Below are 21,965 nucleotides of genomic sequence, written 5' to 3'. Positions count from 1 at the left end.
ATCTCCTAACAATCTATTCTCAACCCAGCATCTAGAATCATCCTTTGGAAAGATATGGCAGATCATGCCATTCTCTTATCAAAACTCTCCTAATGGTTTCATGTCTCTCTCAAATTAAAAATCAAAGCCCTTAACAAAGGACTTCAAGGTCCTACATCATTTGGCTCCTACTATGACTCTGGCTTCATCTCCATCTACTCTCCTCCTTGCTCACTGCATTCTAGCCACACTGGCCTGCTCGCTATTCCTTAAGGACACCATGTACACTCTCGGGACTTTGCCACTTGCGGTTCCTTCCACCTGGAACACTCTACCATCAGAAGGCATCAGAAGGCTCCCTTATCTCCTCTAGGCCTTTGCTCAAATATCATTTTCTCAGTGAGTCCCACCCTTAACTGCCCTATTTAAAACGGCAATTTTCCCAACCCATTCTGGCACTTCTTATTCCTCTCCTCACTTTATTTTTCTCTTTAGTATGTATCACTCATCTTATACATTATATTTTCACTTATTTGTTGGCTGTTTCTTTCTACTAGTATATAACCTCCACAAGAGCAAAGATGTATCTTTTTGCTCACTGCTATAGCCTTGGAAGAAAGTGCCTAGCATATAGGAAGAACTCAATACTTATTATTAAATGAGTGATGAATAAGTTTAAATAACTTTTTTGAGTAATTTTGCTATAAAACAGAGGACAGAAATGGATAGCAGGTGGGATAAGGTGAGATTTAATTTTTAAGATATGTAATATTACGGAATACTTATATGTTAATAGAAATGATCCAGCAGAGATAGAAAATTTGATAATACAGGAGAAAGAGGGAAATCTGTGTGAATCATATTGTTAAGTAGGCAATAAGAGATAACACAACAGGAAGGACTGGCCTTAGATGAGGGCAAATACAGTTTATCTATAGAAACAGGAGAAAAGACAAAGAATATAGATGCAGGTAGGTGGGATCTTATAAAATTTCTCTGATCGCTTCTAATTTCCTCATGGGCTAATTTTCTTTCTGCATCAGATGAGATGAAAAAAGAGAAGAGGCATCAGTGATTTGAGAAGCAAGGAGAAGGTATGAAATGATTCTCTAGAGAGTAGGAATAAGGATTACTTAGGGGAAGGCAGTAGGATCACCAGGCGCAAGTTAGTTGTCATGAATTTCAAATGAGACCAGTGAGCATGCAAGTGCGTGTTCCAGCCATGTTCAGGTACACATGCAGGAAGGTACAGAGATGGATTTAAGCAGGCCTGGCACTTAGCCATGCAAATATGAAGCAGTAAGAGATGAGTAAGGTGGTTGACAGCATACACGATACAGTAATTATAAGGATGGACCATGAGATCTAGGCTAGGTAAGATGGGATGTGAGGGTAAGGGAGTGAGGGTAGGGTAGGTTAGAGGCTTTGTTAAGGTGGTAAGATAAATAAACTGGCCATTCTGGCAAGTTTGAAGAATTTTTAATTGGGGGAATAGGTCACAAATATAGAGCTGTCGGTAAGAGAAGACAGTTGGAAAGGGGAGTATGGAAGGATGCTGTTACTGGCAATAATAAAGTCAAGGGTGTGTGCGACTATAGGGGTGACTGGCTGAGATGAAGTGGAAGGCATTCTTACTGGAGAAGAGGTGAAGAATTTAGAGACCAGGGTATTAGGAGGATCAATTATGTGAATATTAAAAAACACCAAGAATTAATCTAAGCATACAATTAAAAAGAAGTCAATGGGAAGGTGCTAACGTTTTTTTGGACGCAGAGAGTGACCTGGGGTTCTACCGATAATTGCAGCAAGAAGTGGTAGCAGGTGATATAGGCATACTGGCATAACCTTCAAAGGAATGAGAATATTTTATGAAGAAGGCATGGGAAATGATCTGGAATTGGTAATGAGGTGAGGGAGAGACACCTTACCCCATTTCAAGGCTCAGTGATATGAAAGACGCCTGCAGCAGAAACATGAATCAGAGGACAGGTTTCAGTTGGAGCAAGATGGTGAAGGGGGACATTCTGAGGAGAGTCAAGAATACAGAGAACTGAGATTCCATCAGTAAAAATGGCCTTTGCTAGCTGCTGTACCTCAACATTTAGAAATTTCCATTTTCAAGATATGATTTTAAAGAGACAATTTGATTTTCTGGGGTTGTATTAGTTTCCTCAGCCTCTCTAACAAAATACCACAAACTGGGTGGCTTAAAACAACAGAAATTTATTGTTTCACAGTTCTGGAAACTGTAGTCTGAAATTAAGCAAGGCCAGGCTCCCTCTGAAATCTGTAGGGGAGAATCCCTCTTTGGCTCTTCAAACCGTGATATCTGCCAGCAAGCCTCCGTTGTTCCTTGGCTTGTCTGTGCATCACTCCAATCTCTGCCTCATCATGACCTGCCATTCTCCCTCTGGGTCTGACTCCTCTTCTTGTAAGGACACCAGTATTGGATTGAGGGCCCACCCTGCAGTATGACTTCATCTTAAATAATTATATCTGCAATGACCCTATTTTTAAATAAGGTCACATTCTGATGTCCTAGGGGTTAGAACTTCAACATATCTTTTGGGAGGACACAATTCAACCCATAACAGGGGTGCTGACAAGAAAACATTACATCTTTTATGGAATGTGTTCCAATTTAAGTTGCTCAGGTTTCTGTCCTACTCAGTAAATGATGCCTGGTAATTCAAGTGTTTAAAGCAATGACCTTGCTTTGTGAAATGCATGACAACCCTAACAGACAAAAAGTGTTATATACCATGCATATGATGTAAGGTCATGTAACACAGACATATCTATTGATGTTTTGTGATGATGTCATTGAACCTATTGGTACAGTCTAGTGAGTTAGCTCAGAGGGGAAGCATTAAACTTTGAAGTTGAGGGTCTTGGGGTCTCTTTCACTATTCTTATAGCTCTATTATTTATTTTTTTTTTTAAAGATTTTATTTATTCATTTGAGACACAGAGATACAGAGAGAGAGAGCATGAGCAGGGAGAGAGGCAGAGGCAGAGGGAGAAGCAGGCTCCCTGCTGAGCCAGGAGACCGATATGGGGCTCAATCCCAGGACCCCGGGACCATGACCCAAGCCAAAGGCAGACGCCCAACCATCTGAGTCACCCAGGCGCCCCAAGCTCTATTATTTTAAAATATTGAACCAACTGGGCGCCTGGGTGGCTCAGATGGTTAAGCGTCTGCTTTCGGCTCAGGTCATGATCCCAGGGTCCTGGGATCAAGTCCCGCATCAGGCTCCCTGCTCAGCAGGGAGCCTGCTTCTCCCTCTGCCTCTGCCTCTCTCTCTCTCCCTGTCTCTCATGAATAAATAAATAAAATCTTAAAAAAAATAAAATAAAATATTGAACCAACTAAAGCTCACCAGCCTCTGGGTCTAAGAGTAGGGGAAAGCTTGCAACAGTGTGATGTCATCATGTTAACGAGCTGAGAACATTTCTTGTTATGGCTGGAAATGGGCAGGAGAAGGAGAAAAGAACTCATCTAGCTCTGTAGTCATGAGCTGAAACAGGGCCCGAGAGATTCCAGACTCTGAGATACTCCAAAGTGCTATCCTAGGTCTCAGCCCCATGGTTGTGGCTGGGCCTTCTCCCCAGCTCGTCTTAAAAGAGTCACACGAGAAAGAGATGCCAGTCTTCTGCAGTGGAGAAAACCTGCACTACATAACCATGTACTGTGCTTTCCCACAAGTCTTCTGAGGGGTCCTCAGACTGGCCTGCATCCTGTGCCTTTTGAGGGTTGCCCCTCAGAAATCGTGACCCAAGGTCTCGGAAAGAACGCCGGGCGGTGATCTCAGTTCCTCACATCTAATGAGCAGTTGGGCACACACCAAGACTTTTCTTCCAAATGAATGCAAATCAATATTCACTTCAGTATTAATGTGACTCACTGCGAATTCTGAATTGGTAGAATCCAAATTAATGAGGTTTGTTATGCTGAGTGAAGTGATCTGATGATTTGACTCTTCTTAACCTTGTCAGCATGAAGCCAACATTTCAGAAGGGATGGGGAAGCTGAGGGTTATTACTTGATGGTAATGTCTTTCATGAAAGATGCAGAATCCAACTGTTTAGGAGGGCATCTCTCCCTCTCCACTTCCTGCACAGCTTGTAAGAAATGAAGTCCCTCACACTATTACTCTAATTGAATTCCAACTTGGGTAATTACACTATAATTAAATAAATTTTCCCCATAGTTTTAATTCACTGACAAATAGTGCTAGTCAAACAGCTACATTTCTCGCCCAGAAACGATCCCCAACTCCATTTCAGTGATGAGTGGAGTGATTTATATTTGGGAAATGTTGTGTATGAAAAATGCACAGTTCATAAAATATTTTAGGTATCGTTCATGATTACATATGCTTTTCTCAGCATGAGATAACATTAATTTCTATTTTAATCTTTCATCTAATTTCTCATATGCTTAGCGCCAAAAGAAATAAGACCGTTAATTAGCAGTTCTTCTTTTCAGAACAATTTTTGTTTAGTTAACTAGTGGCTGGTAATTTTTATTTCTGAAGCACATTTCATTATCCCTGGCAGACAGCCTGGGTAGGTGTTATTGTTCCCCATTCTACAGATGGAAAAATTCAGGCAGCATTCTCCAGAGTGAGAAAGCCAGGTACTATAAGCCTTGGAACTAAACTTTTCTCTGGTCCCCTGGTCCAAGGCTCTTTCTAGCAAACACTGGGTCACTAGCATTCACTTTGGTTCTACTAATGAGGAAAGAAAGAGCATATATCTGTGACCTATGCCACAAGTCATTAATTTGCAATAATTAATGATTTAGCCCTGGAGTCAGAGGCCTAATAACTGGGCTCTGATGCCGTCCTTGGATCATGAGGCCACAGAGATCCTTTGTGTCGACTTGTTATTATTCAGTCACAGTTCAACTGGAAGAACAGTTCAAAATATGACGCAAAGTGGTGCAAAAGGATTCAAATTTCCATTTTATCCTAATGCCCTTTCTTAAAGGGTTGTAGATGACTTTTAATAAAAGAATTAAAGACAACATCAAAATACTCACAAAAAGCAGCAGTAGCATGGGTGTTATAATGATGCCCTGAAAGAAATAAAAGAGATGATGATCATTTATCAGCCTGGAAAGCAGGACACTTCCTTTGCCATTTTAAACTCTGATGCATGGAAATGTTGATCCTTCTCACCTCCATTTAATAAAATCGAGGTGATAAAGATGAGGGAGCCCCCCTCTTGGCTCTCCCTACCATAAAGCCTTAGCATCTCTATGACAATTATTTGTATTTGGTACCATTAAAAGTACAACCACCAACCTTCCTTAAACTCGTCTGCCCTTTTTAAAATGGAAGTTGCCTTCCATGTTGCATATGTATCACTCGGGTGAAGCTGGCAAGCCTTCTCACTCCAAGGCTTTCAACTCTAACTTGGATAAAGTGCCCCCTTTCAAGAGAAGACAGGTGGTTCAGTCCCAGTTGGAGTCCTCTCCTGAGCAAAGACCACGTCAGCTGTGATGAATGAGATGTCGTGATTTTGTAATGTGAACCGATCTCCCCTAGGAAATGAGCTGGGATCTCAAAACTCATTTCACTTGATTAGACTCCATGTCTCCATGGTGGAAGGCAAGTCTTTCATCTAATTCAGCCACATAGGACCACCTCAGTCCCTCTGCCTCCCCTAGGCAGAAAGGAGCAAAAGATTTGTTTTCTGCAATGACAGGAAACTGTTTGAGGCTGTTGTCAATGAGGCAGGATACAAGCTTTTAGGTTTCTTGAAGGTAAATCTTTAAAACTAGGTGTTTGAGTTGGGAGTTAACATGACAGGTTTCAGTTTTAGAGCTGCAGATGATTATTCGTTTCTCTTAGTTCTTCCTTTATCGCTCAACACTTCATTATGATCTATATAAGAAAAAGCATATCATATTGTTACTAATGAATTCTACTTGGAACTTTAAAATTCCAAAGAGTGTGTGTATATGTATGTGTGTGTGTGTATGTGTGTGTGTACACACACATGCACGTGTATTGTGTGTGAGAGAGACAGACAGAAACTATACAGGATCTAAGGTCTGGGACCACTTCATTACATTTGGAAAAAAGTCCTTTTGGTATTTATATGAAATCCTTTCATCATTACAATAACTAAATTCTTTTGGATATGGCCCAAGAGGGACTGGCTACCTTATCTGAACACTGCTACTATGACTTTCTGAGGCAATATACCACAAGTGAAGATTCACACATTGGCTTGTTTTATTGTTAAATAATAGAATAAATGCTTCTTTATTGTGCAAACTTTTGCAGCTGGTAATAATGAATACAACACTTTAAGTGCTTTATTTTTAATCTGTTTATTAAAATATGTATTGTGGCTTATCAACTCCATTGGTGTCTATGAAACAGGTTCTCATCAGCACATTTAGGAGAGCTAAATGTGCAAAATGCCAAAGTAATATTTAAGAGCTACTGTCCTTCAATGATATGGAATATATTCAGACTTTAGGAGGAATTCCAAACTTTCCAAGGCCATGTGGAAATTAAAATATCTGGTTGTTTCAGTCTGTGTGGGAGCCTTCTGATTTCAAGTCAATTTGCTTAAACATTTATTCAATGTTCACTTATATGCCAGGCACTGTTTCATTAATTAGAAGAATTAATGGAAACTGATATGGCAGAAAGGAAAACAAGGATATTCCAGGAAGAGGGAAGGGAATTCATAGAGCTATACAAAGTTGAGCAGGGTGGGAAGAAGGTATGAAATGGAGGCATCAGAGACCAGGTCACCAAGGACCTCGTGGCCAGAAGAGGGATCCTGAAGTTGATCGTATCAACAATGGCAAACTACTGAAGAACGTCAAGTAAAGGTACAGTGAAGTGGTAAATAATTTCATATATGGAGAAAAAATTGGACTTAGCTTATAAGCTAACCAGTTTTACCTTTGTTATCTGTCAATTCACCCATATCCAGATAAAAGAAAATAGAAACTTATGTTAATGTGAATTATGAAACACCAACAGCACTGATAACACTTATGAGAAACAAGGTATGGTATCTGTGATAGGATTAGAATTGTCAACTAGGACAAAGGTTGAGCACTGTCAACACTCAGAGGACATTTGTCTTATATTAGAGGAGGTAAAGCCACACTGGTGTCTTGTAAGTACATGGGGACCCACATTCTTCCTGGTGACCACTAATTTTCCTTTGCCACAGAGGAATACTAAAAGTATTAGTAATAATACCAGGACTATTAATGGTATTTTGCTTCAGCACTTTCACACAGCACGTTTTAAAATTTGGCCCTCCCCTACTGAAGGAGGTAGGTTACATCATAGGCCCATTTTATAGACGAGGAAACCAGGGTTTAGAAAAGCCAAGCAAACAGCCCAAAGTCATACAGCAAATAAACGGCAAAGGCAAAACCCGGATTTGAGCCTGCTTTTTTGCTCAGCCCCAAATCCAGAACTGACTCCACTGCACCACTGGTCCTGGGTGGCAGGTTTCAGCAACCAGTACGGTTTTCTACGGAGTTCTCCTTAGGACATATGTTGAGTGATTAGTTGCTGTATGGTCTTGCTCTCAAGGTGATCACCAATTCTTAAAGATGACTTTACTTTGGAAGGCAGAGCACTATTATCTGCAGGTTTTCCTGCCTGAATATTTCAGGTGTATAGTTCCCAACACACAATAGCTTCTTTGCAGTTCTTCCAAAGACTTACGGTATTTGTTCCTAAAATATTAAAAATTTCCTGGCAAATAGGATGTGTTTTCTAATTCTGGATTTAAGATTCCTCATTATTGTCTCAAAAATGCTGATTCAATTTCATTAATTAAGAATGAATTGTTATGCAGTGCTGAAATCTGTTTTTCAATTTTATTAGGAAGTGAGTCAGTCACAATGCCGTTAATCGTGACAAGAACACCGTAAGTTTTAGTGGAGTCATTATAATAATTATCAAAATACTAATAGCCAACATTTATGGGGCGCTTATCTCACATCAATGATGTACTAAGGACTTCATGAATGTTATCTTATGGAACTCTCACAACAACCCTATGGGGTAGGTACTATTATTATCCCAATCTCCTATAGAAGGAAACTGAGTCTCAGAGATATCGAGTGAAGTAGGAAGAGGCAATGCCAGGAATTCAAGCTCTATCTCCCTGACTCCACAGCCTATGAGCCTGAATGGTGTAAATAAAATCTTGGCAGTCTTACCCTATTTCCTCAGGGTTATATTTTAAGAGTAAACCTGAGAGGAGCTTCAAACTCAGTATGTCTTTTTGATGACATGAAACAAATTGAGAAATCAGCCTTTGTCTGACACGGTTGATACATTTTTTAAAGTCAGGTTTTTACAAATATCAATGGTAAAAAGGGTGAGCTGAAAATGTAAACTGTAACAGCAACAATCACTGGGAGCTGGGAAGTCAAATAAACATGTTCTTTTCTCTAGGGTATATAGTAGGCTCAATTTGATCGTCTTTTTTCTCTTTCCCCAGTAAGTCCTATGCAACTGGATAAAACCAAAGAGGTGGTGGATGAGCACTTCTAGCAAAAGACGTTACCCCTCTGCTTGCAGATTCAAGGTCAAGACATAGTTTTAGCATCCTTGCAATTGGGATGGAGTGTTAAGCTTTCTGATTCCAACACCTGAAGAAGTCAAGTCACAAAGTGACTGGCTTTGATTGGCGCTTAAAAAAACCCTCATAAAATCCATTTACACCTCTGATGTGAATTACTGGGTGAATATATTTCAATGGCTTTAGTGGGAAGGAAAAAAAAAAGTGTCAAATCTCAGACACTGAGATTTAGTCACAATACAAGCCAAAAAAAAAACACCAAACACACACCTAAATAACAACAAAAACAACAACAAAACTGTAAATACACCTCTCTCAGCAGAAATATTAGTTAAAAAGGCAAAACTTAAGTGAATTATCATTTTTTTAAAAGAGAAAATGTTGTCAAAAGGTTTTGTTGCAACAACTATTGTGATCACACAGAAACCAAAACTGAGTTCTTAGGCGTCTGTCTCCAGGATGTTGAATGTTAAGTCTTGGAAAAGGTGCTTTTTATTTTTTAATTAAAAGGCAATCACTTAATTTTTACAGAATGACAGAAACTCATCTGAAGTGCGACCCCCTCTATATCCCTCACTTGCTCACCAGTGAGGTGAGGCTATGAGGGCTGTGCTTTGGCCAGAGAACTCACAGTGAGGCAATGTTCTTGTTCTGAAGGCACACAGTGGCCTCGATGAAGCTCTTTCACAATAAGGAAGCTCTCTTATAAATGATCCCAAACCATCTCCACTGTTGCCCTGCCTTCCCCTTGGAGCAACTTAGGGCACGTCTCACCCCTCCTGCCTTGTAATGGCCTTTAACTGCTGCTTTTGAGTGGTATAAATAAAATCTCTGCACTCTTCAACTATTGCCTCAAACCTACAACTTAAGAATAATGCCGAGGTGAGCATCTGGGTCCCCATACTAAGTCTTCTCCAGGCTAAAGGTTGTTAGGCAGCCCCCACCCCCGCCCCACCGCCCCAACACTATCCCCCTAGGGTAGGGCTCTGAGACTCCTGTTAGACATAATCTCATTCAGGTGAACCTAAGAGTCCATAGCACTCGCTTCATGACAACTGACCAAAACTTGGAGCTGTCATCCTGGAGCATTGTCTAACAGGCCAATCCAAGGATTATTTAATTACCTGGAGGGATATACCTTTGTTTGACTTCTATTTATTATTAATTGTGGATCAGAAATTACATACTAACTTACACAGTATTGTCCAGTATATATAGAAACAATTTCTGTCTAGTAGAAAAAAACACCACAAAGGTTATGGTCTTAAGACCATGTAGGTATTAGCCAGTTTTGTCCTTAACCTAGTGAACTTATTTTGGTATTCTTTTCAGGTGGACTATATAATCCCCATTTATTTACTTTTTTTAAATTTTATTTATGAGAGAGAGAGAGAGAGGGAGGGAGGGGTGGTGGAGGAGCAGAGGGAGAGAGAGAATCCCAAGCAGACTCCCCGCTGAGCATGGACCCCCCCCCCGGTAGCACCCCCCCAACCACAGGGCTCGATTCCACAACCCGGAGATCATGATCTGAGCTGAAACCAAGAGTCAGATGCTTAACTGACTGAAGTACCCAGGCGCCCCTATAATCCCTATTTCTATAATCTCTTAGAAATCAACTTTACTATCCTGCTGATTCCCCTATTATTCAGTTAAATAAATGTTTGATACGTGCTCATTCTATATTTGTAAGAAAGTCATGTTTTCAGCCTTTGAAAATTCTACTTTGACAGCTCCTTTACTCTGAACTTTGCATTTATGTTAATGCAAAGATCGCTTTTTTTTTTAAGGATTAATGCCAACTAAAACTCCCAATTTGTCTTCACATGTTGTCCGATGGTCAGTATACAGTGATATCTTAAAAAGTTAAAGAGAAGCTTATTCTTGTTGAACCAATATGTAATGAGTGAGATTTGCCAATACATCCTAACCAATAAATTATAAAGTGGCGGTATGGTCAGGATATGTGGTCTCCAGAGAATATGACCTGATAAACATGAATCTCAGAGTAAACAACTCAGTAAACTTCACAAAGTAAAGAAAAAGACATTAGGAGCCTAGCTGGAAAGAAAGTCGTGGGTTGATTGGTGGGGAAGGGCCTGTTTCCTCTCCCCTGCCTGTACTTTCCTCTTTAAAACTGGACCTTCATAGAGTAAATGGCTCAACATCCCCAAATTAAGCATTTCTCAGTATGTTCATAGCTCTGTCAGGGGAAGAAGGTGTCCTAGCAGTTGGCTTGAGCATTCTGGTGTGTCTGCCAGGCACAGGGCACTACAGTAAAGACATGAGACTATTGGAGCTAGATAACACCAGCCACTAAAAACATCCAGTCAATTCTCTCTAGTCTGAGTCCACGTTTGCCAAGAAAACGTCGAAAAATAATTTGTTTTCCAAGTAGCGTTTTTGATAGAAAGAGAGCACGCTGACTAGCTGGCCTCAGGCTCCTAACACACAACCATATTGAGGTATGCTAAACACAGTGAGTTTCTGGACCTGCAAAGCTGAGGATCTATTTCTGGATTGTGGGGACTCCATGTGAGCAACATTACCCAGTGAGGCCTTGCACGAATGACAGCTGGCTTGTCTCAATGACATACATTTAATTAAACATTTACTGAGTGCTAACCATGTATCAGACATCACGGGAGCTGAGGAGAAAAGGATTCCAAAGTCTCCTACGCACATAAAACTGCAGGCATTTTGAAGTGGACTTTTACATAAAACTCCAGAAAATAGTTTCTGTGAAGTCCCTGGCTTGTCTTTGAAGACTATCTTGGAAGACCTTTGTTCTTTCTTTCCTATTTTTCTTGTCCTACAACCACTGGTGAGCATTGTTTACCTCACTAATGCACTTAGAATAATTTTTGGTTTTTCAAGCTACGTCTCTGATATGATATGTCCATACTTGATCTTTAATTTACACTATGGTCCTTGCCCATGAGGAGTTCCCATTACAGAAAGCAGTTCTACCCATTCTTCTGTAACTTCAACATGTCTGTTAAGAAATACCTCTACTGTCTTATTCCCAAAAGATTGTGACGTTTCTTCAGACCAAAATTAAGGGTCATATATATATATATATATATATATATATAATATATGTATGTTATATAATATATAACATATATATAAAACATTATATATTATATAATATATATATGTTATATATTATATACATATATTAAGTGTCATCTTTTTAGATTTGGCCTAGTATCTTCTGAGATTTTGGTCTGTCACTGATAAATTCAGCAAATACCTACTTGGTGACTACTGCGTCGGGCCCCATTAGATGAGGGCTTGTGGTGAATGAAACATGCACAACTGATGCCCCTGGTGCTTTACAGAAGACAGAAAAGCAACCACAATAAAATGGTGAGTGTTTAAAATTACAATCTCAGCATGCTATGAGAGTGCTTAACAGGGAGGTGAGAACAGTTCAGAGGAGAACTGAAAGCAGAGTAGGAGCGGGCCATGTAAAGAAGGGACAGCCCCGGAGAAGGCGGGTGGGGAGAGAACACAGGGAGGGTGGAGGGGCTGTACAAAGGCTTTGGAAGCAAGAAGAACATACAGCCAACTGCAGGTGAAAGGTAGAATGTGGGGAGGGCCATGTAAGAGATGAAGCTAGAAGCCAGACAAAGCAGGAAGGCCTAATCATCCATGGTGAGGAGTGTGGCTTCATTTCAAGAAGTATTTGAAATGTAGACTGGTAGATTAACTAAATATTGAGGGAGGCATGGTGATAAAAAGGAAGGAGGGAGGGCTTCTTAGTCTTTTAAATTAAATGATTTTTTGGCCAAATAGGGAGGTTGTGGAGCCAATTACTGAGCCATGGTAGACTTGGGATGTACATAGATTAATTTTACTTCAGGAAGATGATGAATCTGAGCTGTCTACAAGGCCTCCAATGGGGACACTTTAAGTAGTTGGATAGATGGGACAGAAACTCAAACTAGGGTGGACAGTGGCTACAGATGAGTGAGTCTCCGTCATACAGTTGCTGGTTTACTATTACAGAGAAGGGAAGACGTTCAGGAATACAGAATACATATTAAAGCTCAGAGGAGGCCTAGCAGAAAATGGTTTCAATGGAATAACTAGTGTGGAAGTTCAGCTGGATTGAGGGCTAAGAAGGAAGACGAGAGAGAGAGAGACAGTTTGGACATTCTTTCAAGAAATCTGGCCATCGGGCGCCTGGGTGGCTCAGTCGTTAAGTGTCTGCCTTCGGCTCAGATCATGATCCCAGGGTCCTGGGATCGAGTCCCACATCGGGCTCCCTGCTTGGCGGGAAGCCTGCTTCTCCCTCTCCCACTCCCCCTGCTTGTGTTCCTGCTCTCGCTATCTCTCTCTCTGTCAAATAAATAAATAAAATCTTTAAAAAAAAAAAAATCTGGCCATCAAGAGGAGGAGAGATAGAGCCGTAACTGGAGGGAAAGGAAGTTTGCTGGCTTTTGTTTTCTTGTTTGTTTGCTTTGCTTTAGAAAGGAGAAACTTGAGGATTTTCAAAATTCATTAGTAAAAAAAAAAAAAAGCCAATGGGGGCAGGGGGTTGGAGGTTTAGAAAAGAGAAGGGATTATCCTTACTACCTTAAGGAGGCAGCAGGGAAGGAGTCCCAGTGCACAGCTGCTGGGTTTAACTTCAGGAAGGAGGTAGGCTGACAGCTCTTCATTGTAAAAAGGGGAGAAAAGGATAGATTAGGTACAAATGAAGACAAACTTGTACGTGCCTGATGTTAGAAAGTTGAAGGGACTTTCATTTAAGAGCTTTTATTTTCTATATTAAGTAGAAGGTGAAGTGTTTTACTAAGCCAAGGGAGACAGGTTCAGGCAGGGGCAAGTTGGTGATTGGAAACCGTGCTGTAACTAATGGGAGCAGGTGTCTAAGACAGTGAAGGGGCTGGGATTTTACCATCTTGTGAAGCTAACAAGTTAGATGGCCATGGCTTCATGGATGCTGGAAGAAAACACAAGACTCCTGGGTCATAGCCACAGGACTGTATCACTCACAGGATAGCAAGCAACCTAAGCATCAGTTCCCCTCGCCCCCAAGTCAAGCAAGGTGGGGTAAATGGGCTCAGATGGATGCCTGCAACTACGGTGGGTTGCATTACAGAAAAGGAACACTGAGTTTAGGGAATCCAAATCTTTTGTAATGGACAGAAAGCATGCCTATCAAGAGGGAAATACTATCTTTATATTTCTAAGGCAGTAAGCAAACTTGCCATTTGCTCTGGAGGGAGATACTATTTCTATCTTTCAAGACCATTCACTATAGAAACATCCCTGAGAAGACAGTTGAGAACAAAGGGCCATCAGTGCCTCCGACGACAGGATGTACAGAGATGTGAGAGACACATGCAGAATTGTCTTCCAACAGAGGACATGTCCAGCAGGCCAACCCAGCTGATACTGGTTATCTCAACATTTGAGCTATCAAGCTCATTATTGCTCCCTTCAAATATCCCCACTTGTACAGGAGAATGATAATTAGATAGTCATTTTTGCGACCAGAAAAACCTCTCCAACATGACACTGGTCCCCTAACATTCCTTGGACATTATGATTAAAATAAGTAAGAGTCTAACCAACTGAACTGCTTTCCAACTCATAATTCACTCTCTCTCTTTTTTTTAAATTGGGGAATTTGCTAAATGTATGTTTGAAATCTAGATCCTTGCTAGATTGAACTGTGGTCTCTGGGCCGTCAGCACTGGCCTCGCGGGGAAGCTTATCAGGAATTGTTGAATCTCAGACCCAATCCCAGGCCTACTGTATCATCATCTGCATTTTTAACAAGATCTCCAGAATACTTGTAAACACACTGTAATTCAAAAAGAACTGATTTAGTTCTAGAGCAGGGGTAGGCAAACTTTTTCTGTATAGGGCCGGATAACAATTATTTCAGGGTTTGCTGGCCCATACAGGCTCTTACAATTACTCAACTGTGCTACCGTAGCTGAAAAGCAACCAAAGTCAGTAAGTAAACAAATGGGCATGGTCAAATTTGGCCCAAGGGCTGTAGTTTGGACCCCTGCTCTGAAGCGTTGTTTTGGATTAGCAGTTATATTTTAAAAAGAATTGCGTAAGTGTAACAAACTTTTACTTTTAATAACTTGGGTTTTTGGTGAACCCACACTGCCTTCCAAACATCACAGCATGTTCCTTTGTAACTGCTTATACCACACTACTTAATTACCCATTCTTTAATTTTTCTCTAGACTGAAAACAAAATTACCAGTTAATAGTGTGTAAAATCTACTTTCTTCCTCTTTTTGATATTTGCAGTGACATTTGCACATGCCCAGCTGCTGATTCTACTCCTTTTCTTTATGATTTGTCAAAGATAGCAATTCAGCAATCTCAAATGTTAGTTTTCTCAGGACCCTATGAAGTAATTTGTCTGGGTCAGAAGATAGAGTCTGCTTATCTTGGGCCTACTTTCCTTTTGCCAATATTTACTTTACCATTTCTAATCTGAAGATGATTCTCTTTGCCAAAGATGATGGAAGCAAAGGGAAGGACCGGGGGTGGGGGAGGGAAGGGGGACGAATGAATAGCAGGATGCTGGATAGTGGGCAGAATGTATGGAGCTTAGGGTCCTAATATCCAGAGCTGTATGAGAAAGAGGATAAACACAAGACCACAAAAGGGAAATAACATGTACACTGCTACTTAGAATATGGTGATATATGTTAAGGCTGAGAAAACAGTGTTCAAACTCACGATTTTTCTTTTTATTCTTTAACTGAAAGAGTAAATCTTCTTTTCTGACTATGTAAACTCATAGACCTGTATTAAAACTATTAACTTGGCTTTTTCTATCTAGTTTAAGAGTGATAAGGACAAGCTGAAGTTCAATTAAAGCCTAAAGCGAGACGGATGTGGGAATTTTCTGTATTTTTCAAGAATCTTTCATGTAAATGTCTTCTAAGTTTACAGATTTAACATGCAATGATTTTCCAAAGGAGCCTCTTAAAAATGCTTATCTGTAGAGTATATATTGGACCAAAGAGGCAGCAAAAGGAAACTAAGTCAAAATTGCTTTTTTGATGACATGAGCTTTCATAGCTGAGCAATGATTTGTCAAGGTTCAATTTGGCCTGCAGACCTCCTCTGTGGTCACATGGCTGCAATCTGGTGTGTCGTGGTGGCTTTCTCTTCCCTGGGAATACATGTAGCAGTCCATGAAGGATCATTAGCAGCACAACAAATATTATATACAAGAAGCACATCTCTCCTAAAATGTCAAGAGGATGGCCCCACGTTACGCAATGGTCAGCCAAGTGTCTGAATCTTATACATAGGAGCTGGTAGTTTCAGTGATACTAACTGGCTTCATAACAATAGTCAACATTTGTAAATGGACATAATGCACTAGGAACTGTGCTTCACAAACATTATCTAATTTTAAATTCCAATAATAAATTGATTATCCCAATTTTATAGGTGAGAAAAGTGTAGCTTACAGAGATTATGGCTAGGCTGTAGGAAGTACCAGGAGGCAGAACCCCAGCCAAAGAAATAAAAATAAAGGTTGAGAGGTCAAGAGATGGTCCAAAGGGAGGAAAAGTTGTTAGAAAGGAAAAAAAAAAAATCGAGCAAAGGAGGAAGTAGGAAACTTAAAAAGATATTCAGAAAACGGATTGTAGGAAACCAACATAAAATATGTAATATAAATTAAAAATAGGATCAAAGGTTACAAATACAATCTGCCAGTGGTGTAGGAATATATGAAAAGAATGCACTAAGGGATTCTCTCCAGGCCATGAGAATAACACTGAATATTTACTACCCATTGGCTTAAAAGATTTAATGTGTATCTGCCATTTTTGCTCATTGATGCCTTTAACAGAACAGGACACTTGGCACATACTAGGTACTTAATACATTTTCTGCTGAATAAATGAATGAGTGTGTATCCACAAATGCTTCTTTCAGGGAACAGCATATCCATTTGATAAGAAACACACACTTTCTGAAATGCTTCAAAACCCTATGTTTGTCATCATAATGAGACTAGCTGACATTTATTGAATGCCTGCCTACTCTGTATGTGTCAGGAACTGTTCTATACTCTTCGTATGTACTAACTCATTCAATCCTCACCACAACCCTCCGAGAAAGGTACTACTATGATTCCCACTGTATGAAGGAGAAAATGGAGATATACAGACAGACGAATTATACAAAATTCCCAAGCAAGAAGTGCCAGAGTGGGAGGCAAGCAATGTACCTGGCTCCAGAACCCATGGTCTCTACCATCATGTGTTTATATAGTGGTTGGAGAAGTTAGAGATATCAGAGAATTCTAGCTCAAAGGAATCTCGAGTTTGCTGTCTCACTTTACAGACTGCAAAGTTGAGGCCAAGAAGGTTGTGTCTCTCACCCACAGCCTCAGAGTTAGTGGAAACACTTGGAAGAGGACGGTAAGTGCCTCAAATTCCCTGCCCACTTTTTTATTTCTGATACCATACTGCCTCCTATAAGCCAGAGGAGTAGAGAAAAACTTACATATAGAAGACCTGAAAACTATTCCTCAGCACTATTGTATTTACTATATGTCTGAAGCAAAAAGGACATAGAGAATAAAGTTAGACCAGGTGCTCCCTTCCTCCCAAAAAGGCTCATGAATTTCCAGCAAGGTTATGGGAGAACATTTGCGCAAAATTTTGTGAAAGCAAGGTAGCAATGTGGAGGATAAAGGAGAGGGGATGGTATAAGGGTCAATGAGGACAGAGAAGGGAGGCAATGAGAAGTGATCTGTGGAGATCTGGGGAAGGGGCTTTTAATGAAGGCCTGGATATTAAAGCAAACATATGGAATAATTATAAATTGATTTTCTTTTAAATAAGACATTCAAAAGAACAGTGCAATCAAAACTAGAGTTCAGAGTTATGACAGACCTTGACCATAAACAAACAACAAACAAACAAAAAACCAGCCTATGTCTACACATGTGAAATGAATAGGTTTGGCAGAGCCCATCCATTCCTTTTGGATGCATCTAAGTGACAGCACACACTGCTGTTAGATCTAGCTGTGACGATCAATACTGAGTGCAAAGATGGACACAATGAATGGAGACAGCTGCACTCCACTTGCCTTGTCTCATATATCAATGGTCTGATTTACTCTGGTTTTTATCACATTCCTTAGCTAAAGCCATTCCTACAGCTTAGAAAACTGGCCCTGAGCTTTGTGATTCAGAGAGGCTTCATTTGGGAGAAGGGGGGAACTGACCAATGGTCCTCACGTGAGCATCCTTGGTCCACAAGCCCTCTCAACCTTTCCAAGGCAGAGGCAGCAGGATTCTGATGTTCAGGCTGACTTTAGGAGTCACCTTCCCCGACTCACCCCATCACCATCAACATATATTTTAAACAGGTTTCTCCTCAATAACATGTTTATTTTTATTAAATATCAGTAGGCAGGAAAGGAAAAACAAAAAATGTGATATTGGGGTCTGAATAAGATGGATCCTAGACCCTGAACCTCTCTAGGCCAGTGCTACCCAAAACCTGCAGAATTCCTAGAGGCAGAAGGAAAAACAGTGATGCGGTGATCAGCTTATTACAACTGGTAAACAGACTTTGTTATTTTATGATCATGTGCTTTTTCTGGTATAAAAAGTTTAATAATCAATAAAAGCAAATCACTTCTGCATAATCAAATTTCACCTCATGACCCAGGAAAATGCAAAGGAGCTAGCTTAAAATTTTTTTTTAGTGCTTAGACTTTTATCCCCCAAATTCCTAGGGTAAATTGCTAAAAAGTGTCCTCATTTTTGGTTATATAATTATATATTGCTAATTCCTCTTAATGTTTCAGCAAAGACTCATTCCTACACAATTACTTCTGGGTCAGCACTATTGGGTGTTGCCACTAAAGAGTTATTAAGAAGGAGGGGCACCTGGCTGGCTCAGTCAGTAGAGCATGCAGCTCAATCTTGAGATTGTAAGTTCAAGCCCCACATTTGTAGAGATTACTTAAAAAAATAAAATCTTAAAAAAAAGTTTTTTAAGAAGAATAGCCAATGTTTCCACTCAGAAATGACTGTAAGGATGGATATTCATATCAGATATTTATTTTTAAATGACTTCTGCTAACCACTTTTATATCTTTGGCAAGAAGTGATCATCTGGTAAATTACACCAAGGAACTTAGGAAAATTGAGAATCTATGTCAACATAATTTTTCTAGTTCCCCAGTAGAGGGCAACTTCTACACACTTTGACAGTTAAAAAAAAAAAAAAAACTATGCATACCACATCAGTAAGAACCACTGTTATGTTTAAAATAAAACAATACAGTTATGTCCATGAATGGATTTTCACTAACAGGTAGCTATAAAATGTCATGAAATTTTAAATATGTAATTAGGAATTGAGTACATTTAATGAGTAATTAGCATTTTATGATTAATGTATTATTGCAGAAACTTAGAAGTAGCAACCATTTAAGTCAGTCACTATGATAGAACTATCAGTATCTGAAATATACAAGGCAGATGATGAGAGTAGTGTTCTTTAGTAAACACTTTGATTAAATTTCATTATGACCAAGTTCCAAATACAGCTAATGTGAATGCATGAAATCTTTAATAAGACAAATACACAAAAAAAGGCCATAACACAAACATCTCAGGGTACAACTGAATGTCAACATTATTACAGACTTTGAAATAATACTTATCAGTGTTCATGTTTTAAATGACATCAGATATAAGAATGTAACTGCACATATATACTTAAATATATGTAAATAGATATAAAACATCTCATTACTATGTAGATTTGGACATAATGTGATACATTCTTATTCATTCACTCATTCAACACTTATTTACTGAGCATTTATTATGTGCCAGATACCATTCTAGAGGTCAAGGATACAGTGTGACAAACCTGACAAAATTCTCTGCCTTCTTGACGCTTATACTTCCCATAATAAAAAGTAATGTGTCATAAGGCCTTCTGAAAAGATAGATCTGAAAGTTAGATGCTGTGTCTCGTAATGCTAGTTTCTTTTTTTTTTTTTCTAAAAAAAGGTTTTGTTATGGGGCGCCTGGGTGGCTCAGTTGTTAAGTGTCTGCCTCCGGCTCAGGTCATGGTCCCAGGGTCTTGGGGTCCTGGGATTGAGCCCCGCATCGGGCTCCCTGCTTGGCGGGAAGCCTGCTTCTCCCTCTCCCACTCCCCCTGCTTGTGTTCCTACTTTCTCTCTCTCTCTGTCAAAGAAATAAATAAAATCGTTAAAAAAAATAAATAAAAATTAAAATTAAAAAAGGCTTTGTTTTTATTACAGATAAATATTACATGGAAAAATGAAATGGTTCATAATCTTAATACTCAGAGAACTCTTGTTGACCTTAGCTAATGTAATACATGAATTTGATTGGAAAAATCTTAATTGTATAGAAAAATAATGAAAAGTGAAATATTCTAGTACCTCACTCTGCCCCAGAAATGTTAAGTTTCTTGTGACTCCCTCCAGAAAAGAAAATAATATACCAGTATCCATCCATCCACCCATCCATCCCTCTACCCACTCATTCATCCATCTAAACCATCCTAAATTCTTCAAATGTATGCATTTTCTTAAGAAAATCATACTATACACAGTATTTTGCACACAGCTCTATTTTTCTCACTTCATTGTCCTTCTAGGAATGCTTTTCATACATGAAAATATAACTGTACCTCATTCTTTTATGTGACTCATTTTTTAATGTATAAGTATTTTATAACATTCCATCTCTAAATACCTCAAAATTCTAGTTTTAAAGGAGATTATACAATTTTGTCTGAAATTGATAAGAGCTGTGGTATGTAGTGTTAATTAGTGTAGTTTCATCTATGAAGACTGGAATTCATGGACTTCAAAAAGAAGCCTGGAAAAATGACCTTTAATTTATTATAGAGTAGCAAATTAAAAAAAAAAAAAGGAATCAGCAACTGTTCTGGATAAAAAAAACATACCAATAACTCCATTAGGGCACATGCAATGTAACAATCTTTTAAAGACTATCTCTGGTTGTGAACTAGAAATATTAGTAAATTTTTTTACTAGTAAATTTTTATAATACTTCTGTTATAAAAATCAGTATTTTCTATTTCCACTTAAAATTTTTAATTAAACATCTAAGAATTACTTTATCTTATTCTATTTATAATACTGCTTAACCCCTATATTTATTTCAGCACCATATTTGATATTAAAATGTGATCAGAATTTTTAAGTTTACAAAAATATTATGCAAAATAAAATACAAAGCACTAGGTGGTGCTGTGGGACCTTCCAGATAAACCAATGCCACAAAGTTCTGCTCTAGATAAATTAGTTGTGTGGCTGATTCTATATATTTAAATGTACATTAAATATTGTTTCTAGATAAACCAATACCATGTAAGTAATAAACGTTAACATAATGCCAAAACCAAGTTTTGATAGATGACCTCAGGAAGACATGACCCTTTTCATAATTACATACCTTAACTCCTATGTTAAACTATTAAAAACATCCTTATATAATAAATGTCATTTTTGAGGCATGCTTCTCAATTGTTATTTTCACCTGTCTTTAAAGTTATTTTTTCATAAGTCCAAGAATAAAAAACCCAACAATTATTTTTTCTTGTCAAATAATTTTCTATTAGGCAATTTCTTACGTCACAGAAGAGTAATCTTCTTGGGCTCTATTTTTCAATTCTCCCTAAATGTGGCTACTTGTTGTAGTGATGTTAATTCAAATGCTGAAAGCGGCCAGACTGACAAGGGAAATGTATGAATCAGGCCATATGTAAAATAATAAGGACTGGGGACAACCTAGAAAAAACAAAGAATGTATGCATTCAAATTCAGATGAAAAAACCAAAATGCGTGCACGCGCGCGCACACACACACACACACACCCCACTAGACAGGTCAAAGAAAGCACATCTTGGACCCCACATGGGCCACTCATCTGTGACCTCTGACCAAGCCCCAAGCTGTCCCCAACCACTCATCTATGAGTGACACATCTTAAAATAAAACTCGAGAATTTCAGTTCAAACAAAGGAGTGCAAATGATGTTTTAGTTGTTCTTCTGGAATGCTTTCTTAATCACATAGGTATGTCCTTAAAGAAAGAAGTTCCTAATGATTCAGGAGATAAACTATAGTCATCAAGAGCATCAATTCTCCTTGTTGAGCTACTGATTCAAAGAAAAGCATAGATTTATTAGCAGCCTTTTTCAATCAGCATGGTTTTTCCTCTCCCTACTTTTATGATCGCGGGGGGACAAAAATGAAGTATTTAATATTGCATGGACAGAAATAGATGATTAGCTTAAACTAAAAAAGGGCAGAATTATTTTCACTAATAGTGATGGTGGAGCTTACATTGTAGGTACAAGATGTGATTAAAAGGAATGAAAA

The 21,965-nt window shown here is 39.0% G+C and overlaps 1 protein-coding gene across 4 annotated transcripts in view; it reads right to left on the bottom strand.

The window, feature by feature from the left end:
• SLC10A7 (solute carrier family 10 member 7) overlaps positions 1-21,965 on the bottom strand; it is a 250,575-nt gene that overhangs the window by 63,513 nt on the left and 165,097 nt on the right. For all 4 annotated transcript variants that reach the window (XM_081811798.1, XM_081811800.1, XM_081811799.1 and 1 more), the window contains one exon: positions 5,024-5,059. In XM_081811798.1, coding sequence (XP_081667924.1) covers positions 5,024-5,059 — 36 coding nt within the window. The remainder of the gene's footprint in view (positions 1-5,023; positions 5,060-21,965) is intronic.

This window comes from Leptonychotes weddellii, chromosome 2, assembly GCF_054177405.1.
Source record: "Leptonychotes weddellii isolate Sample4059 chromosome 2, ASM5417740v2, whole genome shotgun sequence".
NCBI lineage: Eukaryota > Metazoa > Chordata > Mammalia > Carnivora > Phocidae > Leptonychotes > Leptonychotes weddellii.
Note: the sequence above shows the minus strand (reverse complement) of the source record. Positions and strands in the feature narration are given on the sequence as shown.